At 45.1% G+C, this 12,038-nt stretch overlaps 1 protein-coding gene across 7 annotated transcripts in view; it reads left to right on the plus strand.

Moving 5' to 3' along the window:
* LOC107263887 (5-hydroxytryptamine receptor 2A) overlaps positions 1 to 11,963 on the plus strand; it is a 28,618-nt gene extending 16,655 nt beyond the window's left edge. For all 7 annotated transcript variants that reach the window (XM_025081248.1, XM_015731548.2, XM_025081249.1 and 4 more), the window contains 3 exons: positions 9,376 to 9,614; positions 9,703 to 10,009; positions 10,094 to 11,963. In XM_025081248.1, coding sequence (XP_024937016.1) covers positions 9,376 to 9,614; positions 9,703 to 10,009; positions 10,094 to 11,569 — 2,022 coding nt within the window. In that variant the 3' untranslated portion in view covers positions 11,570 to 11,963. The remainder of the gene's footprint in view (positions 1 to 9,375; positions 9,615 to 9,702; positions 10,010 to 10,093) is intronic.
* Positions 11,964 to 12,038: the final 75 nt, after the last annotated feature.

Genomic DNA, 12,038 nt, shown 5'->3' on the forward strand with positions numbered 1-12,038 from the left:
AGCTTTCTTTACCGTCCCAGGGTGGCACTTTAAGCACGTGGCAAGAAGGCACCTGGACCAATCCATTTTAATTTACCTCTTTCCTCTTTCTTTCATCTCTCTCTGTCTTTCTCCCGTCCTTGTCAATTGTAATTCTGGGATTTCCCAATGTCTCACGAGAGGCGGCTAGACCTCCTCGCTCGTGGCTGTGCTTACGCAAAGTGTCAGACTGCTCGGATTTCCTAGACACCCTATATTCGCATTGGGTGTCGGCTTACGGTCAGGCACGGGGACGCGGACTTTACATGCTTCCGCGGGATGTCGTAGTCGATTCTTCCTGAATAGAAGGAAAAAGGTGCAGCAGGATTTTCTCTACGAGTACGTAAAGCCACCACGTGAGGCGCTCGCGTAGCCAAGTTCGACCTTTATCAGTAGTCACCACGTTTAGATAAGGCGTCGAAGTTACACTTAACCTCTCCTACTTGGCCTTTCTGCCAAGGAGCTCTGAGATTTCCTCTCTGACTTCCATTTCCTCTATCTACGTAGTAACCTTTTTTATTTTTATTTTCTTACTCTCCTGCATAAACGTAGCTTTCTCAAATGTAGATTTGCCGCTTACCTTGAAAATGCAGCCGCGTACACGTGGATACGTATGCATTAGCCGAGGAAGAGCGAGACGGGTGTCAGGAATGTCACGGGAGGAGGGAGGATGGCCTATAGGAATCTAAAAGTCTAAAACTCCTAAAACTATCCTCCACTGGAATGGAAGTACGAGATCTCGATGTTCTTCGAAGATCTCACCTACTTATTATATACAGAGTATATATATACTCGAGTAAGGATAAAATCGATGAATATATCACATGGCAGACGTTGATTCTTCGGGATTGGTCCATTGTCATCGCCCTTTTTTAAAATTCCGGCAGACTCGTGTCAGGTGGCTGTTTTTTCACCATCCCCTTCGCAGGATACCAGACGAGGATCTATATTGGACTATATAGCTAGGAGGGCTGTGGATATCCGTAGTAGGATGGGAGCCAGAACAAACAGGCAAATTTTTCACAACGTGAGAAACTGCCAGATGCAAATTTTTCCACTCCCACTCCCCCTTCACCCCGCGAATATGCACGTTAAGTAAAGAGGGCGAGGGTTTAGGGGAAAAAAAAAAAAAGAAAATATGTCAAATCCAAAAACTCACTCGAAGAAGGTTTTGAATAGAGTTTTTCAAAATTTATCAAGTCTACTCGACCGGAACTCCTTCGGGGATTCCCCCGTGCCGGAATCAAACTTTTCTACCCTCCGCGAACGATCCCTCCTCCGTATCTTCTTTCTTTCCGTTTCCTCCCTCTTCCTCTTCGTCCTCGAGTCTCGGGCCCTCCTAGGACGCTTCTTTCTTATTGCCTACAGAAACGCGAGGAAAAAACTATTATCGTCCTTCGGACACGCGGAAACGCGCACACCCCCTACAGAAGAGCTGGAGACTTTGACCGGAAACGGAAGGACGTATTTTAGGAGGTGTTTTTGACAAGCATCTCCAACGGAGGGGGGACTCCCTCCCCCTCGGTTCTCCTGGACATAACTTGAGGGCAACTTCGTCACGCTGCCCCATGGGTATTTACGATCTTGCGTTTACGATGGGACGCCTGTTTATTTAGCGTCGAGTTCGGCGCCCCGTGAGGCGCGATGACTCGCGGTGTTGGTATCCCTGGTTGCGTCGGGACGCCTCTGTTACGCCCTGCGTCATTTTGAAACCGTGGCTCGAGCTTTGATGAATATGTTTACGGGTGCTATGCGTTCCCAGTGCCTTGTAATATATATATATGTATATGGATGAGCGTTCGTGTTCGCCATCACCCTCATGTTCCTGTATAGTATCCTCGATCCCCTTAGTTTTTGCCACTCAGTATATTTCTCCGGTTTGTTCTTCCGTGATTTGTGATCCTAAGTTTATCGACTTTACCACGTTAGACACCTACGCACAGTTAGATAAGAATACGCAGCTCCCGCGTATATAAGTTCTTGCTGGCTGAATAGACGTTATTTTAATAAGCGTCCTCGCGGGACGTCAAGTCTCCTTTGGTTAGTTTTGACAAACTCGATCGATCCTCTTGCATTTGACTAAGGACCACTGGCGAGCCTAGTGATTACCTTATCCCAAAGAACACTTACGTGTATAAAAGTACGCCAAGTACAGGAGTGCTGTGTATTCCTCTAATAAAAAGTATTGATATCAGATTATTGAGGCCAAGTACATAAGTCACTACATCTTTGCCTATTATATGATCTAGCACTGGCCCACCATTTTAATTGTATTTTCAAAATTTCCTATAACGTTTTGACTACTCTTTTACATTACTACTGCTTCTCGTAGTTGATTATGATTTAATGGTTATTTAATAATTAATAAAACTTTAGCTGATTCCTTATCGAGTACTACTTGGCGGGTCCGTGCATTTCTTGATATAAATTTGCGTTCATTATGCCAGTCATCAAACTCAAAACCAATGTCAATTTTCTATATAGAGCTTATTAACGATAACTCGTGAATAACAATCACGGTAAAAGCTTAATAAATGAATTTGGTGGCAATCAATTCAGAACCCTTGATTCCTAGAGTGAATGTATCAATAAATTTGTCTCACGTACAGCCGTTCATAAGATATTTGAGTCGAAACACAGGTGCAAGCGATGCTTCGAGTAAAGAGTCTCGGCGGGCCCTGCCCCGTACGGCGGGTTGCCTGTACTTGGCGCGAGACTCGACCGAGTCTCTTGATTAATCGACTAATAACCAACAGATGTCGGGATCCTCGTGACTCTTCTTTACCGACGGAAACACTTTAGTCGACAGACTTTAAAAACGCAAAACTTTCTCAGGCTGGCTGCTATTCTTTGAAAAATAGAGATCAGTTCGTTAAAGAAGAAACTGCGCGGTAAGCGGAAATGGACGAGACGGACGGAGAGAGTGCTAGAAAGTGGGCGGGTGGGAGGGAGAGAGTCTGTTTGTTTGTTCGTCAGAACTGCCAGACGCACGTTTCTCTTCGCTGGCTATGGCGAGCAGCTTGACGCTTTGACGTTTGACGTATTTTTCGTGGTACAATGCTTTATGTCACCCTATATAGGAGAGCTAGATCGAAATGGAACAGCGGATCGAATGGCGGGTCAGGACGGAGACGCGCGACGACATTGTTTAGGACCTCAAACAACCGAGGTTCGAGTTAATTACAAGACCTCGTAAAATGACGTTTTTCCCGTTTCTTTTATGGATCCCGATAAAAACACATAGAGGGCACCAGGAACCAGGGGACGATCGGCTTTTTTTGCTTCTCAGCCCTGATGGAAAATGGAGAAAGGAAAAAGACGCCATCCTACCGATATTATTCTCTCCTTGTTTTTCTTTTTTCCTGCAGAGGAATTCCAATAGCCGTGTGGTTTGCTCAAAGAGAATTTAAGTTTTTCCGTCCATTCCCTATACACCATTCTCATTCTTATTCCCAAGGTGTTAATTAAATTCTTCACATCTGCCAAAGCGTATAGCTCGTTGAACTTTTTGACGTCACACTGACTTCCGGTAGGCCCTTCCCAGTACCTTGAGCTACGTATGCTCGTAATGAAAGATTTTAAAAAAATGAGACTCAGTCGCATCTTTGAAATTTTCCATTTATCGTCGTCCAGACTCCTTCCCTTGAGCGAAGGGACGAACCGCTGGAGATCAGAAAGCGGAAATTTCATCACATTTGTCTCCCGAAAGCGTCCCCTGGATACCGATATCCCTTCCAAACATGGCCGATCCAGTCGGTCCAGTCGATGGATTGACACAAGGGACATAACTCATTCAAGATTCACTATAACGGATGGTTTTTCGATCGAGTTAAGATTTTTTTATCCTCCAACTTAATTCCATCCTCCCCGAGTCTCTGTCCCATATAGGAAGAAGTAGCCCAGTAGCCCATACAAAAGCTACACTGTAGTCCGTTAGTACATATAAATATACACCACAAAGAGATTCTGCATTATCATAGAGAAATTGAAGATGGATTCTTTTTCTGATAAAAAAAAAGGAAAAAAAATATTTATGGCTCGCAGAACCTTGCGACCGCGAACCAAGAGTATAGAAGCCCCGTCCAGGAGATGGACCGACTTCGAGCCCATCACTCTTCCCACCAGGATGGTAATGGATGGTTCCTCTATCTACCTACAATATAGTATATACATATAGTACACGCTCTCCTATACATATGTCCGCCATCCATTTCCCATATACAGTCGTACATGGTGAAGGCAGCCAGGATTTTAGTTATTATAACGCACTGACACGCACCTTCGAGGATCAGGAAATGGAATAATAGAGATAACCCCACGTTCAATCGAGTATAGCCAAGTATATAAGAGGGCTGGTGGTAGTAGTTGCCGGTACTAGCAACAGCATCAGCGGGACGTAGCGGTATCCCTCAGGATCGCCTGGACCATTTATTTCGCCTCTGTTTTTTGCGCCTTCTAATCTATTTAGTCGGCTATCTCCGGGATTCGATCGAGCCTGAAGGATGGACGTGGAAGCGGGGAAGAAGGGGCAGGAAGGAAAAAGAAAGGAAAAAGAAAGGAAAAAGAAAGGAAAAAGAAAGGCCCAGACTTCAGTGACTCCCGCAGGACATTTCACGGCTGTTTATCAGGAAGGAATGCATCGTTCCACGCAAGTAGCTTACGGGGACGAGATCCTGTCCGGGATGCTGATACGGCTCAGGATCAAAATGATCTCGTTATACGGGGATACGTAGACAATAAATTTATTAATAAAAATTCTCTCCTCTTCGATCATAAATCGTCGTTCACGTCTGATATCTAAGATTCCCAGAGGGTTGCGTTATGTCGAGGCTTATGTATAAAGTCTACCATGTACTAATGCACCGCGCTATATCTATATTTATAGAGGACTAACCTATATACGAGCAGGATACCTATGGCAGATGGACGGTCCGGCAGCCTCGTATATTATGTCACGTTGACAAGTACATAATCCGAGAAATAGGAAAATACCGGCCGAGGGAGAGAAACGATAAAAGCTCCCCATTGACGAGTGGAAACCTAAACCAAAAGGATTATGCCTTCGGTTCAATATGGCACCAGATCCTTCTGTCGCGAAATTGAGCGCGAGACTGGCTTAAGGTTTTTTTTTTCTTTTCTTTGTTTCTCTTTCTTCTCTTCTTTTTTGATCGCACCGTGTAAATCCACCTTCGCTGCCTCTTTTAACTGTGGGATCCTGCGAGTACTGCTCGTCCTCTTCATCCTCTTCATCCTCTTCATCCTGGTTCGTTAGGTCCTTTTCATCGCGAACTCTTGAACAAGTATTGCCCGAACATCATCCGATTGCCGACGCTCCGTTCATCTTCGTTCAGCTACGTTCAGGTTCCTTGTACCCGCTTTGAAATTTCCAAGCCCGTCAAGGATATTCAGCGTGAACGCACCGCGTGCTCCTCCGCGCTATCCTGGCTCCCCCACGTTGTCCCTGAATCCGCGTCAGGGGGTTAAGACGTTCGGGTCTCCGGTAAATCTAGCGTAAATAACGCGATAGTTAATGTCACGGATGCCAAAGGAACTCGAGGCGGAAGTCCTGGGTCCCACTTAAAGTGTCCTGGGTCCTTTGTGCTTTAAGGGCAAAGGAACGTGTCGATCTTTCTCCTACGTATCCTACGTATCCTACGTACCTATAATGTTCAAGATACCCCATGCCCATGTATGTACCTATACCTACCTTGACACTCCTTTCGCCGACCTCTCTCTCTCTCTCTCTCTCTCTCTCTCTCTCTCTCTCTCTCTCTCTCTCTCCTCAATTTATTATAATTCATCTTAGTTGGATTCGATCGAAACTCACCTAACCTACCCTAACGTAATTCAAGCGATTACATTTGTTTATCTATTTCCGTTTTTCCTTCCTTCTATACATATATATATTTGCTGGCACGAAGCATATCTCTGCCGGGTACGGATCGAGGGACACTGTGACTTCGTATCTAGAGAGTCCAACTCCTAGTTTTCCTTTTACGAGAAAGATTTAACTCCGCGAGGCGAAACAGCCATTCGTGAATCGTCCATTTGAAACGAAAGCACAGAACGGAGGATGGAGAATCGAAGGGAATTCAATGGCGTTCCCTTGCCTCCATTATATTAGCTGGACCCTTTATGATACCCTTTTAAAAAATACATTCAAAAATCTCGGATCCTTACACTTATAGAACAGATCTGATCTTTTCATTTTGAGGTATACATACATATAGGCGCGTCCCGCAATTTATCAAATCCTATCTCGATACTCGAATACAAACTTTTACGACTATTTTGGCGACACTGCTTTATCCTTTTACAGACCTTTTTTTATTGCTTCGAGACAGATTTTTGCGGTTTCGCGAATTTTCATGCCATTCGGAGAATTTTTCAAAATGCCAAATATCTCGGTGCTATACGTATTTCGTGTTGATGTTCTTCTGTTAACGACCATTTTATAGAATTCTATAGGCTAGAAGCGCTTAAAGTTAGCCACTGGTCATTTGGATAAATCGTTTATTCGATTGGTCGGTCAGAGAAGGTCTTGGCCTTACAATTTTTTATTTTACTATACTTCCCGTGAGTGCGACAGAGACGGACGTATGCTCAGATACGTGCGTACGACAAGGACATACCTATCAACAGCTCGAAATCACGAGTGACTATCCTTTATGGGAATGAACGTGCTAGAAAGTCGAGTAATTCGACAACAGCCTAATCTGACTGGTAAATTTCATCCGTTTACCACTCTATTCGCAATATAGGAGTAACTATGTATATACATACTTAATGAATTTCTTAAAGCAACAATCACTTTCCCCATTTTCGAATTTCGAATTTCCAAGCGCCTTCGGCGCGGAAATAATTTGAATGTCGAATTAGCCACAGGGAGATACGTAAATTTTGTACTTTACGTTATCTTTGTCGATCGAGGCCTTATATAATTTCGAAAAATAATTTGAATATTGAATTAATTCGAGTCGGCGAAAGTCGGAAGAACTCGAAGGGAGCAGCAGGGGTAACTGTAGCGATTTATGATTCAGGAGGGACTCGGCGATTGGTCTTCCCTCCGTGAGAATCACTTAATCTTTTCATCCCATTTTCATGGACTGTCACGACACTTTGGAATTTTACTCGAGGAATATTAAATCCTTCCCTTTCTTCTTCAAAATTCGTAGAGTCCTTAAATATCCCCAATTTCGCAACCACGTGTCCGCGTGTCCGCGTTAATCGCGTGCGATCGAGGCGCCTTTAATTTTCATGAAAATAAATTAGAACCCGACCGGCCGGATATCTGCTCCGCATTGTACGGAACGGCCATGGGAACTGGACTTTAGGGTCACGCTCGAATTAAAGGGCTTCGCAAATTTCGACCATTAATCACTTTTAACAAGAGAATTAGGAGATTACGAGGGTGACTGTGCGGACAACCCTTGTCTAGTCTCTAGAACTTTGACCGACATGCCTGTGAATTCCTGCGAAGCACTCCAGACCCTTCGAGTTTCACTTTGTCTTTTTTATTCTTTTAAAAAAAGAAAAATAAGATTTCAGTCGAAAGAGAAAAGACACTCTTGCACTAACCAAGGAGCATCACTCTCCTTCTCTCATGTTTTAATCTCATAACTTTGTACTAGCTCTCGACTGCTTTTCCTCCCTTTGGAATCTCCGCGGCAACGTAAATCACGAGCTCAGCCCTCATTTCTTATTTCGCTCTGCGTTCAATTTACTCGACTTTCCGAAGCTCATCCGTATAGACAAAGGAGTCTCCGTCAATTCGTTTTAATGAATGAAAAGAAATGAACGGAAATTTTTAAAGGCATTTATAAGACGAGCCGACAGTGACGACAAGTCGCGCTAGACAACTTAACTGCTGACCATGCCCACCTGCCAAAGTAGCCAGTCGTACGTTTCACCCTTTTGCTAGGTGTAAGTCCGACTGTTTCATTATCGTATTTCAGCCCTGAACGTCCTGGCAATTAAAACCAGGTGCTAGGACACCATCCGATCCCCGATCAGTCTCACGCACGTTCTTCCGTATCGCTAAGTGATACCGGGAAAAGACTGCAATAATAATTATCGGTCGAGCTATCAGAATAATGCTCGACACGGTACACGGATGCGGATCGTAACGCGAACGTAACGTCTGTCGTAAAGGATACAGTTCACTTGGAGTATTATACGTCTTACGATATATAGGTATATCCGTCAGCTTAAGCTATATGTATATATATATAATGTGTAAGTTTACTGCAACACAGACTGACTCCATCTTTATCTCCTATTCTCAAAATCTAATTTCCTTCATCCTCGTATGCCTTCTTCGCTTCGGCTTCTTCCTTCATTTTCTCTTTGCCCGACTGCTGCGCAGATAGCAGCGGCCAACGCGTCTCGCAATAAAAATCCTCGAAACGGTCCAGAGTGTCAGCTACATGGAGGCTATTTTTATAAGGCCAATAATCCCAACGTTTACGCCTGCCACGTTTTCACTTATGTTATACATGAGGCTTTTTATCGGGATTTCACAAGGGGAGCACGCAGGAGGGCTAGCTTGGCTGTAACTGGAGGGAAGCACCAAACCCGTCCTGGGGTGGCCTTGCGGAAGAAACAGTTGTTCCCGCGTACAGGCCGCACTTGCTGCTTGTATTGGCAACGAACGATGAAGGCTCGATCAAGATTTACTTGAACGACTTTCGCGTAATTCTTCAAGAAAATATCCTCGACCCTTTCGGCAAGTCCTTAATCAGTCGCCGGCTGTAACGAGCGTTGCCCAAGTTTCGTAGGTCACGCGGCTCGAGCCACGTTGTACGTGCATTTATAATGGGAGATACAGGAACTGGAGAAACAATAGGTTCACGGCTGAAACCCGAGGTGGTTTAGTAGTTCAGTCCCTGGAACCGGGACACGTAGAGGAAGCATAAACCAGCCTGAATTCCTTCCGGGCTGTTTCGCAGCGAAACAAAAGCGGCTAGCCAGTCGAGCAATCGGGGGTAGCACGTCGCGAACCTCACCGAGCCTGGAAACCTCAGCCACCCTTGTAGCTGGTGATCGATGCGATGAAATTCCTGGTATAGGTTGTCTTAGGGTGCGAGAGAGACTGGTTGGAACTTCAATGGGAGGATCCAAAAGGAAGCTGCCCAACAGGGGGGAAGGGCCAACCACTAAAACTTTCTTAAAGCTCCGCGCCAGTGGCTGCTACTGTAGAAGCCCCTAAGAATTTACTAAAGGGGGTCACGGGGACAAGTGAATTCCTCGTAGAGTCTCTCTGGAGTTTACTTTAAAGTTTATATATTTCTATGAATTCCGAAGGAACCGAATGACGACAGACTCGTTGCTGAAGCGCTCGATATTCTGTTGTTTCAGTTACGCAACGCTACCGCCGTCTTCATCATGAATCTATCCGTGTCGGATTTGATGTTCTGCTGCTTCAATCTGCCGCTGGCTACGTCCACCTTTTGGCACGGCTCTTGGCTTCATGGACCATTACTGTGCCGACTCTTCCCATTGCTGAGGTACGGACTCGTCGCCGTCAGTCTCTTCACGGTACTAGCCATCACCATTAACAGATACGTCATGATTGGCCATCCCCGACTTTATCCCAAGTAAGCATTTCTTAGATGAGCCACTAACCCTTGGGTCGCTTCGTGTGCCTGGACACTCCCTTGGCTAGAGCTTAACGACACTTTGCAGACTGTATAAACCCAAGTACCTGGCCTTGATGGTTCTGGCTACGTGGACCTTGGGATTCGGTGCACTGGTCGCTACCTGGTTCGGCCAGTGGGGCAGATTCGGACTGGATCCTTCCATTGGCTCCTGCTCCATCCTGCCTGACGTCAATGGACGCAGTCCCAAGGAGTTCCTGTTTATCGTCGCCTTTCTCACGCCTTGCATCGCCATTGTCGTCTGCTACGCGAGGATCTTCTACATCGTACGGAGAACAGCCATGAAGAGTAGAAGGAACAAGATCACTACTGATCTTATTAAAGCTAATTTGGAGGTTAGTTTTGATGATCGATCGACTGCTACTGTAGGATCAAATTATTCTTCTTGATGTGTCTGATTATTTGTTTTTATGCTACAGGTCAGGTATACTAAGAATTTTGAAGATTCGGCTATAGGATCTAGCTGTGGTGCCACTTTGACTACTACGGAGAACGGAAGTTCCCCAACCAGGACGGAGAAAGTGAATTTTCTCGGTTCAAATTCCCCTAGGTTCAGTCCAAGTTATCATCAGGGATGCAGGAACACGTCGAACTTTGAGTACGGCCGGCAGACATCTAAATTGAACGAACTACATTACGGTCAGAATACTGTAAAGGACAGTGGCGAACATGATCAAAATGAAAATGGTAATACTGTAGATGGCAGTAACTTGAAGAGAAGCTCATCCAAAGGCGAAGGGCATCAGCAGTCGCGCAGTCAAAACGTAAAGTTTTACGATGAGAATTCCGAAGAGAGAGAAGACGAGGCTGCTTCCGGAAGCAGGGAGAACAGCTTCAGGAAACCGATGAGGAATGGCCAGCAAGCCAGAAATCGATATTCGAACGACCCTGCTGTAGACGGTAACTCGATTCCAGTCGAGAATCCGGAGAAGCAGGCAAGAGAAAATGACGGGAATGGTATCCGCAAGAATTCTACAACACGGGAGCAGAGACACGCTGCTAAAAACCAATCTGTCACTTTCGGCGGGGTTAAGAAGAATTCTGGTAACTTCGAGAACTTCATTATTGACAATGAGAAAGGTCCATCTCCTTCGTTGGCCCTGAACGCTAGCATTGATAATTCAGAGAACGTCGAAACCGGCGAGGAATCCTACGACACGGCCAAGTCGAACCTGGACAGCAACGGCGAGGACATACCGTTCATCGATACGAGTGTACAAACTAGTAGCGAGCTCGACTCGTCTTTCGAGCGATCAAAGACTCAGTTGGCTGGACCGGAAATACGCCTGGAAGATGCATCCAGTCCTCGGAGCCAGCAGATTCTCAATCTGGAGAGTCTCGAAGTGCAAAACAAGAGTACCATCTTGGAGGACGGTCATCAGCTACCTAGAAAGTACCTAAACGACCTAGAATATTCATCCGAGAACCTACTGAGTCCTCAGACTATCAGGTATGATGAGATATCTGAGGATTATACGTCCTCCAGGTCGGAATCGCCCTCGGAAAGACGACCGGGTCGCAAGTCCAATGTCTTTAACAGGGAGTCCAGGTTCCGTAGCATGCGTGCTCGCACCTTCGAAACAGGAAAAATGACTGCCAAGGATAAGAAACTCTTGAAAATGATCTTGGTGATATTCTCATCGTTTCTTATATGCTATCTGCCGATCACCATCACGAAGACCTTCAGGGACGTAATCGATTGGCGAGGTCTCAACATCGCTGGATACATTCTCATCTACCTCACTACCTGCATCAATCCTGTGATCTACGTAGTGATGAGCTCAGAGTACAGGAGTGCCTACAAGAACGTCCTCTTGTGCAGGAGCGACTCGATCGCGACGACGTCGAGACATAGTCAGGCGGCGCACGTGGAGAAGAAGAAGAACAGTGATTAATAAGTGAAATACTGCTCTCGGTCTGTACATTGATGAATCGTTTACTAGGACCTTCAATGAGAACATTAGAAAATGGTGGTCCCGACAAAGATTAGGTCATTTTCTACAAGACTGAATATTATAAGGCTTGTGATTCGTGCGCGTGTATCATGTGTATATACATATGGAGAGGCGTTATTACTTGAAAGTTACACTTTTTTTTACAGTACTTGGTTATTTTTTTATTACGAGTTTTTTTATTCTCCTACGTGTAAAATTGACAGAATCGGCGTAACCTCCCAATGCAAATGAAAAAAAGAGCGCATGCTCTCTGTAACCCTCTTGCAGTCATTTTATTTATTTTTAACTCTAAGTATAGGAAGTAATGCTGTATATATTTTGGAAGTACGCTAGTCGTTAATACTAGCTAGAAGCAGAGTCCAGGAAGTCTCAAGTCGATCTTCGATGCTTACAAATGTCAGTGTAATAC

This window comes from Cephus cinctus, unplaced genomic scaffold, assembly GCF_000341935.2.
Source record: "Cephus cinctus unplaced genomic scaffold, Ccin1 Ccin1_scaffold0168, whole genome shotgun sequence".
Lineage (NCBI taxonomy): Eukaryota > Metazoa > Arthropoda > Insecta > Hymenoptera > Cephidae > Cephus > Cephus cinctus.